The sequence below is a fragment of the Cydia amplana genome, chromosome 10 (assembly GCF_948474715.1).
Source record: "Cydia amplana chromosome 10, ilCydAmpl1.1, whole genome shotgun sequence".
Classification (NCBI taxonomy): domain Eukaryota; kingdom Metazoa; phylum Arthropoda; class Insecta; order Lepidoptera; family Tortricidae; genus Cydia; species Cydia amplana.
Genome location: NC_086078.1, coordinates 9,917,526 through 9,935,330, shown reverse-complemented (window position 1 = coordinate 9,935,330; position 17,805 = coordinate 9,917,526). Strand labels below are relative to the sequence as shown.

The 17,805-nt window shown below is 36.9% G+C and overlaps 2 protein-coding genes across 2 annotated transcripts in view; one reads left to right on the top strand and one right to left on the bottom strand.

Moving 5' to 3' along the window:
- Positions 1–17,805, top strand: part of LOC134651374 (uncharacterized) — a 222,060-nt gene that overhangs the window by 73,328 nt on the left and 130,927 nt on the right. The window lies entirely within an intron of this gene.
- LOC134651467 (endoribonuclease Dicer) overlaps positions 1–17,805 on the bottom strand; it is an 84,771-nt gene that overhangs the window by 9,270 nt on the left and 57,696 nt on the right. Inside the window, exon 27 of the mRNA XM_063506579.1 lies at positions 207–395. Within this exon, the coding sequence (XP_063362649.1) occupies positions 207–395 (189 nt within the window). The remainder of the gene's footprint in view (positions 1–206; positions 396–17,805) is intronic.

Below are 17,805 nucleotides of genomic sequence, written 5' to 3'. Positions count from 1 at the left end.
TTTTACAATAAAAGTGCAAAAACTGAAAAAAGTCCGAAATTTTTGCAGTTTTTTGCAAATTACGAAGGGAGCACACCTTTTTTTTTGCTTGCAAAACATAGTGTCACATACCTCCAAGGACTCCAAACAACATACACAAAAATATAGAACTACATCACGCAATGTTTTTTTAGGAGATTTTTTTGTAAGATTTGACTGATCTATACCTTGTCGGACACAACTTGGGAGCGCACGTAGCTCTGCATGACATTCTGCGCGCCGCCGGGAGGCTCCCTCTCTACGACACCATTCTCGCTGTACCGCTGAGTTACTTGCTCGTAACTCTCGTCGGAAAGGTTGCCGCTAAGCGCCTCGTGCAGTGGAAACTGTATGCCTATCAGGAACGTTGGTCGCAGCTGCAAAGAACATTTGAATTAGTTATAGGTTACATACAAAATTTCCTCCGTTGACGATATAGCGACGGTCGACCCCGGTGAAACGCGTGAAGCTATAGTTCGTTTTTTTTTGCATTAGAAATAAGGTAAACAATCTTGATGTGTCTTTTAATTGAAAAACACATTTTAAAAATAAGTTACGGTAAATATGTAACAATTATCAATCTAATACGATCTTTTATAATCTTCTGCTTTCATAAGTAATAATAGTTATTGATTTTTAAAAAGTGTTTTTCAGTTAAAAGACATGTCAAAATCGCTTACCGCCATCCGAATGTCACCCTTCTCAAAGTTGGCTGCACTACATAGTATAAAACAAAATAGCTTCCCACTATCTGTCTGTCCCTATGTATGCTTAGATCTTTAAAACTACGCAACGTATTTTGATGGAGGGAGATAAGAGGAAGGTTTATGTATATTTGTTAATTCGTACGAATCCGGGGCGGGTCGCTAGTAACCTTTAAAATGATATTGAAAACGCGAGCGCAGCGAGCGCGAAATTTTTTCGATAGAAAAAACGCAATTCGATAGACAATTGTACATTTTTACTGGTCGAGGCCGAAGGCCTAGCTCCGCATAAGGCTGGACGTCCCGAGCGTCCGACCGCGGCACGTTATCATATTTACAACCAATGGCGAAGTGTGAGCAAGGCAGAAAGCCCAGCTGCTAGAGAGGAAAGCTTGGATTTGGATCAAGCCCAAGTGTAATTGAGGCAGAAAATCGACTTTGGCGTGAGGTGGCAGGCTTCGCATAAGACATAACGCCGAACTGCAGGAGAGTGGCTTGAAAACGAATCTATAATATATGTAATCACGACTCTCCTAGTGCTCGCTCTTTGGCTTCACTCGAAAGCGCGACTTGATAGGATGCTTTTAGTTTTCGGCTTCGGCGGGGCCCCTTATAACATTCTGACAATTAGGTCGCAGGATCGCGGCTATGCATCAACTTGGCCTGGCCGACAAATCTGGCGTGCAAGAGAGCAAAATTCGCTATAATCGGTAATCTATGTCGAAAAAATCGGCTGGCCGCAAGCCCGACGGCCAGATTTTTTGGCCATGGGCTTGAGGGCCTCCGTGTATGGTCAAATCAAATGCCTACGATGAAGACGTTCTTACGTGCTCTCACTCTCTTACTCCTACGACCCTTCGTTATTACTTAGATGGGTACTTCTACACGTACAAGAAGTTTTCTTATTGTAGGCACATACTCCACTAAGACTGCAATGCTAATGCAGCCTGTGCTTTTTTTTGCCTACGTTTTTGGTGCCCCCCTAGACGTGGTGCCCTAAGCACGTGCTTGTTTTGCTTATTGGTTAATCCGGCACTGCTGATGATCAATTCGCCTTCGGAGCTTTTGCTTTTAACAGACAGGCCGAAATCGTCCGACGGACTGATTATCAGTATACTATTTATGAAAGTTGGAATAAATAAATATTTATAGAACAAATTTACAGAGATCGACTAGTCCCACAGTAAGCTTTTAAGTAAGGCTTGTGTTGCAGTGGGTACCTACTAGACTACGATATATATAAATATAAGTACTTATATACATAAAAACACCCGTAACTCAGGAACAAACAAACACACACATAAATGCCCTTACCAGGATTCGAACCCGGGACCTTCTGCTTCGTAGGCAGATTCACTAACGACTAGCCTAGGAGGCCGTCAAATGGAACAAGTAGGTACTTTTGGAATCAATTCTATATTTTGAACACACTGTATAAATTAAGGTAAATATTTACCAATTCACAAAACGGGTTTTATCAATAATCTAACACGTGTCGCAAACAACAGAAAACATGCGACACAAATTCTTAGTAAATTTTACGCATGGAACTTATTAAACCCAGAAGCAACATAAATATCAATAAAATCAATTTGCATGTGATACAGTTTTAGAAACTCCGTCTAGCGCGGGCAGAGTAACGTGGCCACTACATAAAAAAAACCGGCCAAGTGCGAGTCGGACTCGCGCACGGAGGGTTCCGCACCGTCAACAAAAAACCAACCAAAAAAACGGTCACCCATCCAAGTACTGACCCCGTCCGACGTTGCTTAACTTCGGTCAAAAATCACGTTTGTTTTATGGGAGCCCCACTTAATCTGTCAGCTCCCACGGCTCAAATATGAGCCAGAACGCTTATGGTGACGTCATATCGTGGGATTCGACAGGTTAAATCTTTATTTTATTCTGTTTTTAGTATTTGTTGTTATAGCGGCAACAGAAATACATCATCTGTGAAAATGTCAACTGTCTAGCTATCACGGTTCATGAGATACAGCCTGGTGACCGACGGACGGACGGACGGACGGACAGTGGAGTCTTAGTAATAGGGTCCCGTTTTTACCCTTTGGGTACGGAACCCTAAAAATGGTTTACGTATGAATATCTGTGCCTCACCCTTGCTCTGAGGGGCTACCGCGAAAACCGAATTTCGCAAATTGCGGGGATCTTTCAATTTTACTCCAATGAAGGCGTAATTTGAGTGACAAAGAAAAATGCCCGCAATTTGCGAAATTCGGTTTTCGCGATAGCCCCTCTGTTCTGTGCACGTTGAGAATGAGCACCCATGATCAGTTTTTGAAACTTCCAGGTTGTCTGTGATGAATGAGTAGGTGCGTGCCTCGCGTAGCCCGTGCGAGCGGACGGCCTCAGCACTGCAGCACACACGGCTGGCGGCGCGGTGCACAGTGGTTCGGGTTGTATGGGCGCGCGGAATAAATTGTTTTTAAGAATAGGTGGGATTATAAAACATGTGTAATGTAGTTTTATCGATAGAAATAGGTAAAATAAATATATTTTTTTAATTATTAGAAATTTATATTAAAATCATCAAAAATATACTATAAAATAAAAGAAAATAAATAATGAAAACATTAACATTAACTTACTTGTATAATAATTCAAAAATGGCTTACAGAATAAAATTGCAATAAATTGAGTATAATATAATAAAAATAATTACTAAGTATAAATAAATAAAAAAGGTTTTAAATTAATTATTTACTACAATAAATTGTAGTATTTCGTCGTGCTCTCGTCCTGTTTTCTTTTAATTATTTTTGGCTTTTAAGTTGTAAATAAAAGGGTCAGAAGATGTCAAAAGCATGTTTATGATATCTTCGTTCGCAGATTCCCTTGAGCATTTCCTCGAATGGTACAATGTGTACCGACGATAATCCTTATTCCGCGCTTCCTGGGCTCCTTTGGTTAACATTCCAATAGGTAGAGCAGCAGCGGATATTATTTTACTTCCATGGGTCAGTATTTTGTGTACTGTATTTAGCATATAGGGTACTATATGTACAAGCCAACGAATATTTCAGCTGTTTTATTGCAGTAATCTCCAAATTTTTCAGCATCTATTGTGGCACCAGAGTTAATTGTCTGTAACAGGGATGTTGCGAACATCCGCATCCGCATCCGCAACCGCGGAACTTCCGCATTATTTTCAACATCCGCATCCGCATCCGCATCCGCATAAAATCGATGCGGAGCTTATGAATAGAATAGAATAGAATAGAATAGAAAAACGTTTATTGCAAAAACCATCTACATACAGCACCACACATATACATTTAAGAAAGAAGATCTTATACACTAAACAGTTAAAACTATTAGTAGCTTAAACTAACATGCAATAATAATCGTAGTATTGATGCTGCTATAGAGGCTACAAATGGACACCACTCAGCATATGCTGTAACATAATATATATGCTATAGCGCTGGTCTTCCGTGGAGCCCAGGGCAAGAAGATAGCTCAGAACAGTAAAGGCAGTGTCAAAATGTGATTCAGTACCTAATTAATATTTAACACAAATTACAAACTTATACATGAAGACAAAGAAAAAGAAACAAAGTGAAATTTGATATGGAAGTGAGTGGGTTGGGAATATGTAAATATATATAGTCAGGCAAAGCATGTATTTAGTATAATATTAAATATAGTGGAGCATATATACATAAAAAAGGGAACTCGAATAAATAAAGAATTATAATATAAAATAGGTGAGTTGGTAGTTGTAAATAGGTTTACAGAAAAGGCAACGATTGACGGCTTTAACCAACAAAAGAAAAAAAAAAAAATCTTTTATGCACCGTATTACGCCGGAAGTAAGTAAAATATACCTACCAATAAATTATATAGCTAAGCTGCATGGAACGCTAAGAACACGGCAGTTGCAAGCTGAAAAGATATTGTTTAAATTTAAGTTTAAAAGTATGTAATGTTTTTAAGTTACGTATTGGAGGGGGTATGTTGTTCCAGCATTTCGTGGCAGAATAGCGAAAACTGCCACGAAACGCTGCGCAACCGCCGCGTCTCGGACAGAGAAGTCGAATGGCATCTCTCATTGGGCGGGAGGAGAACGACAACTTGTTAAAAAGGTATTGGGGCTGTTGGAATTTTACTACACCGAAAAGTAGGGTCGCAAAATGCAACGAACGACGTGCTTCCATTTTCAACATCTTACCACTGTTAAGATAAGGGGTGACATGAGTACGTGGAGGGATGGGGAAACAGAAACGGGCACAAGCATTCTGGATGCGTTGAAGGAGTGCCTTCGAACGCGCCAGTAAGCAACCATTAATCACAGTGTCGACATAGTTGAGTTTGGATAATATTAAAGTGTCGCATAATTTTATTCTAAGGTCGACACTGAGATATTGGCGAACCTGATATAGTACTTTCAATCTATAGTAGCAGTTTTTAGCGACATCGAGTACATTTTGTTCAAAACGCAAGCCCTCGTCTAAGAGTAGGCCGAGGTTACGGGCTGCAGAGACTCGTTCGAGGCGTTCCCTCCCGAGCATAACATTAATATCAAACCTGGTGACTTTGTCAACTTGGCCTTTAGTGCCAAGCACTAGAAACTTTGACTTGTTGGGGTTAAGGACTAAGTCACACTGTCCAGACCAAACGTCGATACGATCAAGATCCTGATTCAACAGCTCCACAGCAGTTTGTGTCTCCCGAGGATGGAACGTTTTATAAATTTGTAGGTCATCTGCATACATGTGATAGTGACAGTTCTTTATACAACTAGCAATGTCTGCCACGTACAAAATAAACAAAACGGGACCCAAAATCGACCCCTGAGGGACTCCGCAATTTACAGATACATTTAAAGAGTAATCTGTTAGTCCAGAATAATTACGAAGCCCAACTTTCTGCGAACGGCCAGAGAGATAGCTATCAAACCATTTTATGGTTCCGACGTCGAAACCATAGTAAGCAAGTTTAGACAGCAATAGTGAAATATTTATAGTGTCGAAGGCACGGGAAAAGTCTAGGAGGACTAGGATAGATGCCTCTCCTTTATCCTGCGCTGTTAGTATGTCATCGATCACGTCCAGGAGTGCCGTGGCTGTGCTGCGCCCTTTCCGAAATCCAGACTGCTTATTTGGTAATATGTTATTTGCTTCTAAAAAATCTGTTACTTGCCGACATACCACTTTTTCTAGAATTTTCGACACGAAACACAGAATGCTAATAGGCCTGAGGTCCTTTAAGTCAGTAGGTTGAGGTGTTTTGGGTATAGGCCTAACTATCGCCGATTTCCAGTCATCTGGAAAAACACCAGTGCAGATGGATTGGTTGATGATACTTGTGATGATAAATAGGGTTCTAGGCAAGGTAAGTTCAACCATATCCAACGTGATGTTGTCAGTGCCTACTGCATTGCTTGAAAAGGATTTAATGATCCTCAAAACAGTGCTTTCATCTACTGGTTTTAACATGAACTTCGCAGAACCAAATCTATGGAACTCATAATACATTAAACTGGTTAGGGTGACACCTCTTCTAGTAGGTAAATTAAGAAAGTGGCTGTTAATCTGATCTGGATTATTAAAGTTAGGAGGCAATTCATTACGCTTTTTAAAATCGGCTATGTTACTTTTAATATTTTGCCACAGAACTTTGGGATTATTTTGATTGCTTGTAATATATGTCTGATAAAAGGCTGATTTTTCGGTAAAAATAGCTGCGTTAACTATGTTTTTTAAATCCTTATAATATTTTTTATGAGAGTCAAGCCCAGTTCGGCGAAATCTTGCGTGCGCTACATCACGGAGCCGCATCATCTCCCTGACCGTGGGTGTGATCCAAGGATGAAGTTTCTTTTTTATTAGAATTTTTTTTAACGGCGCGTGGAGTTCAAAAAGCTGTAAAATGGACATATTGAAATGGAAAAGAGTATCGCCGACGTTGTCACACACCAAGCATTCCCAGTTTATAGATTCAAGGTCAGCGTTAAACCTTTGCATATCAATATCCTTAAGCGGTCTGTACACTAACCACCTTGGAACCGGCTTATTTTTCCTAATGTTGAGCTCACAGGTGATAAACGCATGGTGACTGAGGTCGGGGATATAGTTGACCGCTACATGTCCTATTTTTGTATTTGAACATATTAGATCTATCTGCGTTTCTGAGTGATCAGTAAAATGGGTAGGTCCATTAACAAATTGTGATAGTTGTAGTGTGCGTAAGAAATCTGATAACTTGATTGTGTTCGGATCATGAGCGCGTAAGGTATTAATGTTGAAATCGCCTAGCAATACGACATGATCATATGCTGATAGTGAACATATTGACTCAGTTAGTGCATCAAGAAAAACATCAACACTCTGCCATGGGGGCCGGTACGCGGTCCCTATAGCAATCTTATTGCCATTAAGATTAAGGCCAAGCCACATTTGCTCAACGCTGGGAGCCGACGACGGCGTCGTAAGTACGCGCGGGCGTATATGTTCACTTATATAAAATCCTACACCACCGCCGCGTGTGCGCTGGCCGGCCGGTCGCGGCGAGTGACGCAGACGGAACCCGGGCGGAGCCGGGGCACGCAGTTCCTCACCAATACGTAACCATGTCTCATTTATAGCTAAGATGTCTACAGGGTGACGGTTAAGGGCTACTAAAAACTCATTATGGCGTGTTCCTAGCGAGCCGGCATTCAATAAACCCAATTTAAAGTTTTTATTTTTAATTACATATTTAATAACATGCGAGAACACTAGCTGGCAAAACAAACTATTTATAAGCAGCTGTTTGAGGATCGTCATATGGCGGCGTTCAACAGATGTTAATCTGGGGAAGTATAAACCATTAGGCGGTATAAAATGTGACCGAGCTGAAATTTGCCTCTGAAAGTTATTATTTTGGTAATTATTCAAAAGTATAAAATAATAAATAGCATGCAGTGTATACAAATATATATTTATTTCGTTATATATAAGCAGGTAAGTAGGTATTGACAGGAGTATTATCGGTTTTTTATACGTAGACATGTTTACAAGCCTAGTGCGTACTAATTCATAGTCACAAGGTCGAAAATTAAAACTAAAAACAAGTTGACGAGCGATAACAATGCGGATTATGCGGATGCGGATGTCGAACAAGTCGGTACAGGAACGTCTTAGCGGCGGCGTAAGTGTTAGGTAATTTCGTCATTACCTATAACGAAATCGTCTAGATCCAGAAAAGTCGGCGAAGTGCGTTATATTTAATAAACAGTAGTTTATTAAATATAACGCAGCTATATTCTTGCTCAAATACTAAACGTTTCGTTTTTTTTTTAATAAAAATATACTAAAAATGTAATATTTGACGTTTTCTAAGTACCTAATCTTGACATCCGCATCCGCATCCGCATCCGCGGATGTGAGCCTTTAAATATCCGCATCCGCATCCGCATCCGCGGATGTCAAAAAATCTGCATCCGCAACATCCCTGGTCTGTAATATTACTGAAAACCGGTGAATCAGTTCTTCATCTACCCCTGTAATCTCCGCAACTAAACTTGGGTTACTGATACGTTACGGGTTGCATCATACCTACTGAAAACGTACAATTTAGCTAGTCCTTGTTTTTCTCAGAAAATACTTTCTCGTTCTTGATGCAGCTTGCCACTTTTTTGTGAATTTAGGTAAAAAGTTTCTACTCAATTCAATATTGATTTGATCTAATGTTGCTTCTGAAAGATTCGGATATTTAATTCTCAGGCTTTCAATACACTTATGCACATCTCGGTCACTTGAAATAGCAATTTCAACTAACTCTACATTTGAAATGCTGAAACTTGCCATAACTACTAAGTAGGTACAATAACGCAAAAAAAAAACAGTGTTATTTTCTCAAATCGATAATTGTAACTGAAGAATAAGAAAATAATGTAAGGTCAAGTGAGGTAAATGCAACTATGGGGTTATTGCGTCTCTCCGTTCTTTCTCGAATACGATTGGTCGAAACGCCCTCTACTATGCAACGTTTCATTTCCAAGTAGCTCAGGCTTTATTACTAGACGACGGAAGCTTTTGTAATTCACGTTGTTATAAAGATAAGTTAAATAGACGCAATAATCCCATAGTTGCATTTACCTCGCTTGACCTTATGCATTTTATACCCAAAATCAAGATATTTATTTATGAATCACCCTCATTAAGGTGTTAACCTCATTAAGGTGTTTCCTTACATTAAGTACGCTCATTAGTTATATGGTCATTATTCAAATGTTTGCAGGCCCCGGCAGTTGAAATCAATTAAGTAATTATCTCAGATACTTAAGCTATCATTTGTGCTATTTTTCGATGGAGCGATCGCTGGCGCAAGGAAGTAGAGACAAACCAAAGAAAGTCTGCAGCGCTAGATTAAAAGTAGTTTTTAAAAATCAGTATGCGACAACACCACAGAAAATGGATTAAATAGTCTTGATACTTGTGAAATCTCTACCATATTTACCGTCTATGAAAAAATTTAGCTGTATGCACAGCTTAATTTTTATGGTAAAATAAATTTCATTCCAACAATAGATGTCACTATTAATATGTAGACATATACTGATATTGATAAATAATATTGGGAGAATGTGACATTTGGCTTCATCAAAATTAATAAGCTTTTGTAATATCCGCGACGGCGGTAAATAGGTACAGAGGGCCTACCGCGAACACCGAAGTTCTCAATATGCGAGCATCTTTCTCTATTACTCCCATTAAGGCGTAATTAGATTGACAGAGAAATTGCCCGCAATTTGCGAACTAAAGTTTTCGGAAAAACGAAATAAACCATTAAAACAATAAACATACAAGGTGTCCCAAGAAGTAGTGATATACTGAATGTTTTATTTTTCTAAGCGCCCTTGAAGTTGTGAACATACTGGGTAATTTTATCTTTCTTGGCATTATTTTTTTTTTAATTCCATTCAAAGATCTAACGATAGTAAATGTTACCATACTGAATTGGCCTATCTATCAGCTTAGCACACAAAAAAAATCAAGCATCTACCGCAATAATTCACGTCACCATAAATAAAAATCTCATCGTACTCGGCGATAGGTGAAAAATTAAAAAAAATCATAACTCCGAAAATACGAAAAATCGCGGAACATACATGGGGGTGATTCAGATAGCCCTCTAGGTCCTCTACCTCCCAGCTCCCAGCATTTTAGCTTTAACTAGTAGGTACCCATGCCGTGAGCATAAGCATGGAGGTTGTGGGTTCGAGCTCAAAACCCGGCTTGTACCAATGAGTTTCTCGAAATGTTAGAGGAAGTTCATAAGTATGCCTATACCTATTAGTTGTGTTCAATTTGCTGTGAAACCTTAGTCTAAACCAATATTATATTATCTAAGTAGGTACATATGGTGAAGTATTAAGATGTTTCATTCCACTTACCCGTCATCAACTCCAAATTTTGTAAACATTGTCGTTTTTCAGCTTGAATCGCCTCGTGCTGACTTTTTACAAGTGTAAAATTATTCGTCACGCGGAAAAGTAACTCCCGCACGCCGGTTTTGTAAGGTTTCACCATGTTTATTCCGTTCATCACAAAACACAATGAATATTTAAACGATTTTGACAAACAGATACCATAGTGCATGACGTTTACTGACTGCTTAAAAAACATTGCCATATGTAGTTTTTTAATTCGATGTCAAATTATTGCGCTGCAGACTTTCTTTGGTTTGTCTCTAATACTCTTTTGAATATAGAAAATTGGCATAATAATGACTGTGTTGTTTTCGCCCAAGCCATACTCAAATTAAGCCACAGAATCACTAATATTATATAAAATATAAATAGCTTAATATATGCTCCTGTAACTAAAATAAATATTTTGTATACTTTAGCGCTGGTTTCAGAAATATATGACCTGCAATAAACAAGTTTTTTGACGGAACATTGGCATGTGTACAGGTACAGCATCGTGTACTTTGGTCTATTAATTTACTAATAAATATTACGCCAAAATTAAAATCCTTTCACGATAGAGCTACACAAGTATTCTACTTTTAGATTTAAGACATACGAATGCATAAAGCCGACCTGTAAAATTTGGACTTTATTCCGCTCTCGAACCAATGTGCGGTGCGACCTCTCCGTCCGCAACCCGCGGTACCACAGTGCATATATTCGAGCGATAGGCCTTTCTCTCACATAAAGAAATTACGATATTCGTTTTTCGCGGGAGGGCCTCTGGTTATGAAATTGTTATGGATATGACGAAAAATGCTATACATAACAGTTTCATACCAAGAAAAAGTATAAAGTTCCAATCTCCCTCCAGGTCAAGTTATAGGCTATAACAATACTACTTGATCATAACAATTATATTGCACTTGTTTTATTAGGTAGGTATGTAAGTATAGGAAGGCTAGACACTACTAAAAGAATTCGAAGGACAAATCTAAAGCCCGTAGAAAACGATACCATCGTTCGATCACTTGCCTACACGTGTAGGACCAGCAATTCAGCGAATTCATTCCTTTTGAGTGACACTTTTAAGTTTAATTCACGAGTGATTATTATTTAAATATATTTCTTCCGTAAACTCACGCTGACTTGCAATTATTATAAGTTCATATTCGATCACTTGACCTACTTATATTTTTTACAGATCTGCAATTTAACAATAAGTATTTGTTGGTCTGTCGTAACAGAATTTCAGTAGTACATTTTAATAAGACAACATTTTAAATGTATCATACCAGTGATACTTAACAAAAGCATGTAAAACTGCAAGTAAACCGTCACCGGTTTGTAATGGTGACCTGTATTTTAGGGTCAAGAGTGCACTTTCTGAATGCAAACTTTCTCTCCGCTGCGGTACCCAATGCGAATAAAAGAATTGCATTTGATACTTTCAACCAGAGGATGCAGAATTTCATGAGACGACAATTCACACAACACAATTTCTAGCAACTAAAACTAATACCAGATAGGGTAATTCGCCAGTAACTGGCCACTTTTAGTAACTGGCCACCCTAAAGATGAATTCTATTCACGTATAAACAGAATTCATTTTAGTATAAGGCGGCTAGTTCAATAACTAAACGAAGGCTGGCCAGTTATTGAAACCTTATACTAAAATGCTGTTTATATAGGTGAATAGAATTCATTTGGTGACCAATTACTAACAGTGGCCAGTTACTGGCGAATTACCCTACATTATATTAATGTCATATTTCATGTTATTTCAGCATGTCGTTTTAAAACGAAAGCATAAGTTCATTTGTATGGCGGCGGCTAATAACTTGGAACTCTGAGCCATATATAACATATATATTAATCTCGCAATATTGTCCGAGCATCAAAATCTCGAGGACATTAATGTTTGGTTGGTATTATAATATGGTTATTGGAGGGCCAGTTTTCACGGCCAGACAGATTGACCCGAATTCAATCCAATCTTCTGAAGTGAGTAATTGGCAGTTTTTAACCCCATTACAACGCTGAAGATATTGGATAAATCGGATTATCAATCAGTCGACCTAATAAAAGTGTGATTTAAAAAATAAATACAAGTTTACAACTAATGTTTTCGTATGATATCCAGAATTAGGAAGATTAAACTGGCAGAAATTTTAAAAATATTTTCTAATAATATATAATTGAGTAGGTATTCATTCTACCGAAAAATGTAGTGACCGTGTCATTTTCTTAATTCTGGATTAAAAAATCTAACCAAAAATGTGATGACTTTTTCCAAGAAATGTGTAGGTACCTGTGTTCCTACTTGCAAAAAAAATAACTTAGTAGATGGATTTTGTTATGTAAATTTTGTAAAATATTAACATAATTATGGTAAATTAAAAATAAGACCCACAACAGACCTACTGACAAAAAACTAAACACACATAAATAACTTGTTTTCTTTAAAAAAAGACATTTTATAATAATACCTATCTAAGTTATCTAACCGAGGATAAAAACCGCTAGCTGCTCAGCTATTTATTATTCAGAATGTCCCGTTACTAATAAGGCGTACAACACACGTTACGTAAAATGATACGCACAGTGTAACACAAGGATTGATGCTACTCGTTTACAACGTAAGCATTTCTATGTCAATAATTAGAAAAAAATATCGTGAGATCGTTGACATCAATGAGTAGAATTTCAGTGGCAATCTATCCCTCTCTAGCTAGGTGTATGAAACTAGATAAATCAAACAGGTTAGTCTGTCGTATCGTTCAGTCTGAAGGTATCGGAGATTGTGATTACCACAGCAACGTAAGGTCGAGGCTAAATAAGCTGTTCCAACGAACTCGAGCGCGATTTTGGCAAGTGCCGGGTGCGCGCGAGCACGTGCTGGCTACGCTCGCGGAAGAGACGAGATAATAAATTAAGGATTAATGCACATTTACGAAGACCGGTGAATACTGTGTTTCTTTTCTTTGTGTAAGGTAAGTTGAGAATATTTTAACAATTTTTTACATTGTCTCGTATTGTAAAGTAGAGTTTTTTTTTAATCCTATTGTAACACTTTTAGTTAGTAGCAGAATTAAGTTATAAGTTGAATATACGTATAATTACATAAGTACATTGTTTACCCATTACAAATTAGCCATCATTTATCGTTGAATGGACGTAAAAAGGACAAAACAAAATCTATTACCTAAATTTAGCTTCCTACCTTTTGTTTACTTAGTACGAGGGTGAATCAAAAAGTCCTTAGAAATAGGGTCAAAAACAAACGAATATCATTTTTATTTTTTTTACTTTTCAACATAATTTCCTTCTTGTTCTATACATTTATTATACCGTTTTTCAAGTTTTTTTAATCCATCATAAAAAAACGATTTTTCTTGAGCCTCAAAAAACTCCTCTCGGCACCCGTGACCGCGTTGTTGTCGTCAAATTTAGTTCCGCGAATGTGCTCCTTTAGTTTCGGAAACAAGTGGAAATCACTAGGAGCTAAGTCTGGCGAGTAGGGCGGATGATCAAAGATCTCAAAACCAGCTTGGCGGATTGCAGTGAGAGCCATTTGTGATCGATGAGCCGGAGCATTATCATGGTGAAAAAGCACTCCCGCACTCAATTTTCCTCGACGTTTTTCTTTTATTGCTTGACGCACTTTTGCTATCAAATCGGTGTAATAGGCACCTGTAATGGTTTTTCCTTTAGGCAGATAATCAATAAAAAGGATTCCTTCTACATCCCAGAAAACTGAGGCCATAACTTTACCTGCTGTCGGAAATACTCTAAATTTCTTTATTGGAGGGGAGGATGGCCGTTTCCAGGACATGCTTTGCTTTTTTGTTTCAGGGTCAAAATGGTTCAAAAACCCATGTTTCGTCCATTGTTACGAAACGACGATAAAAAGTGTCCGGATCATGCAAGATTTTCTTTAGATTCCGCTTCGAAACTTCTAAACGCAAGTCTTTGTTAACCTGCGTTAACATTCGCGGAACCCATCTTGCTGACACTTTTTTAAAACCCAAAACATCGGTTAGTATTGAATGTACGCTACTAAACGAAATCTTTAGAGTCTCTGCTATGTATTTAATTGTTAGTCGCCGGTCGTTCAAAACCATTTTCTCAATTATTTCAACGGTTTTTGCGTTAACTGAGGTAGATGGCCGCGGCCGGAGCGGGGGTCGTCTTCGCAGCTAGATCTGCCTCTTTTAAACTCGGCAACCCATAAAGCGACGGTGGAATAGGGTACAGCATTAGTGCCTACGGTTTGCTGAAAAAAATCCTTGGTAGTAATTTTTTTCATACACAAGTACTTTATCACGGCACGTAACTCATTTTTTTCCATAATGGGACGTTTTAGTCGACTTATTTCGCAAAATATTGATTTACCATGTAACGGCGGGAACAATTCGAATGAAACCAACTGTCAAATATTACGTTATAATGAAAGTTCAAAAATAAAAAAACTTCATTTAAAAACTTTTTATAAACAGCCAGTTCTAAGGACTTTTTGATTCACCCTCGTAGATATACATTTATACAATGATCCTAAAAATTCGCAAAATAATAATAAAATAGTATTTTATGCAACCGTTGTTTAAGAGGGGTCAAAAAAGGCGAGTGGCGTGAGTAACAATTTGAGGCGAAGCCGAAAATTGTTAATAAAGACGCCACGAGTATTTTTTGACTCAGTTAAACAACGTTGCATACTTACTTTAAAATGCAATGAAATAATAATAAAAATGGATGATGATGATCGTTTCATGTCCTAATGTGATAGATTGTTCAGTGCGTAGAATTCTTAAGGGTAATGAAATTTTTATTATTTTTGCGCTACGACGCGCGGTTTAGGAGATACAACCCTATAAATAATTTTCTTGCTTTTTTTTTCTTTTTTTGTTTTTTAAATATTACTTAGGGTTTTCTTAAAGGGGAACGAAAATTTGATTATTTTTGCGCTACGACGTACGGTTTAGGAGATACAGCATTATAAAGTTTTTTTTTCTTTTTTTTTTAATATTACATAATTAGGGGTTTCTTACAGAGGAATGAACATTTTATTATTTTTGCGCTACGACGCACGGTTTAGGAAATGCAACCCATAAACATTTTTCTTTCTTTTTTTTTTTTGTTTTTCGTGTTTTTTAATTATTACTTAGAGGTTTCAAAGGGGAACGAAAATTTGATTATTTTTGCGCTACGACGCACGGTTTAGGAGATACAGCATTATAAAGTTTTTTTTGTTTTTTTTTATTTCTTCATTGTTTTTTTTTAATATTAATTAGGGGTTGCTTACAGAGGAATGAACATTTTATTATTTTTGCGCTACGACGCACGGTTTAGGAAATACAACCCATAAACATTTTCTTTCTTTTTTTTATTTATTTTTTGTTTTTCGTGTTTTTTAAATATTACTTAACGATTTCAAACGGGAACGAAAATTTGATTATTTTGGCGCTACGACGCACGGTTTAGGAGATACAGCATTATAAAGTTTTTTTTTTACTTCTTTTTTGTTTTTTTTTTTTTTTAATATTAATTAGGGGTTTCTTACAGAGGAATGAACATTTTATTATTTTTGCGCTACGACGCACGGTTTAGGAGATACAACCCATAAACTTTTTTTTTTCTTCTTTTTGTTCTTCGTGTTTTTTTAATATTACTTAGGGAATTCAAAGGGGAACGATTTGATTATTTTTGCGCTACGACGCACGGTTTAGGAGATACAGCATTATAAAGTTTTTGTTTTTGTTTTTTTTTTCTTTTATGTGTTTTTTTTATATATTAATTAGGGGTTTCTTACAGAGGAATGAACATTTTAATCTTTTTGCGCTACGACGCACGGTTTAGGAGATATAGCCCTATAAAGATAAAAAAAATCGTACCATTAACGAAAACATGTCTATGGTTCACTCATCTGTCAGAAATGACAATTAAAATTAGGTTGGCTACAATGTATTCCATACAATATTTTTTAAGTGGTGATTACACGAAGTATCGTAAAAGTGCCAAAAAGATACTGCGTATACACAAATACTTTTTTGGGGAATAGACTAAAGACTTGTCTTGACGACTATAAGATAGGGGTTTAGAGGTGTGTGCACGACCCTTTAAATGACGAATGAAAGTACGGGAGTAGAAAAAGTGTTAAACAGTGTGTATCTTTGTCTAAGAAACATTGTTAATTCACCGTGGTAAATTCGAACCATACATATAAGGTTCATTCAACTTTAATCATTGTTAAGTTCGATCAAATTTGGCTAGTCAAATTTTGTAGTCAAAGTTCGGGGAAAACCTGTTTAAATTATTGAGCATCTGTGTTAATTTGATGACGACAAGACAAAGTAACAACAATAAAATTAAATCAATATTTTTATTATATCAAATATACGTATGTTTATCTGATGATATTGAGTAGGTATTTATTATACTATATTCAACACAAGCTATCATCGATATGGCATTGTAGATAAAGGATAATTTATTAATTTTGATGAATTCGGTACACAGGTCATTTTAATATTTTGATTGTGAAGGTGGTCGAAGAAGACGTACCGTACCTACGACAATAAATCGTAGAAAATTATTGAAGACACCACTTTTTACGGAACTGTCACATTTTTGACGTAAAATGCTTTAACATATGGCAACAATTTAGCATGGATTTTTTTAGTTCCGTTTTATTTAATTTATACTACCTATTTTATGTCGCACTATACTTATTGAAGCGCTCAAAAATATCTGATTGAATTGGATTAAGAAAATATTTAGTCTAGCTGGACAAACCCATTAGAGAAGAGTATCATATAATTTTGCGAACAATTACACAGGGCATTGTATACGTAAGAATTAAAAATAAATGTACATATGTTTATTACAGAATATACACAAATGTAATGTAATTGTTCGCAAAATTATATGATACTCTTCTCTAAGGGCTGATTTAGACGGCGCGCGAACTCGCATGCGATTTTAGTTACATTGCGGACTGTTGGTTACGTCCAATTCAAGTTTCAACCGACCGATCAAAACCCTGAATGTAATGAAACTCGCATACGAGTTCTCGTATCGTCTAATTGAGCCCTAATGGGTCTGTCCAGCTCGACTAAATATTTTCTTAATGATATTGTATCATCAACTTGTATTTAATTAATTGTGGTATAAGACTGGGTCGACCTTCCAGTGGCGCCCTCATCAGGGGAATTATGTTTTCTAATAAACCAATTAATTTCTGTATAAATGATATTAATACTGTGGTCCTACCGATTCTCCAATTTTTGGTTTTTATTACATAGTTTTGTTTTGCTTATTTTTGGTTTATCAACTAAACGGCAAATGATGGCCACATTTTTCAGTTTAGGTAAAAAAGTTAAAATTAAGTAATATAAAACTACTTCACATAGATCAAAAATTGGGAATAAGTTGCAGTTATTGTTAGATAATAAGCTGATGATAAGAAAAAAACTTCAAATTTTCTAACAAATGTGTTTTATGTATTCCGAAAGAATGTTAATGTCAAAATAATTAATGTCATTATTAAGCAATTAAGATGGACTTGATATGTTATTCAATGAGGTTACGTTACTTGTTCTCTTATATACAGGCTGCAAAGTAATTAATAATTAATCGTAAATCGTTAATGTCTCCGTAAATACTGTTCCC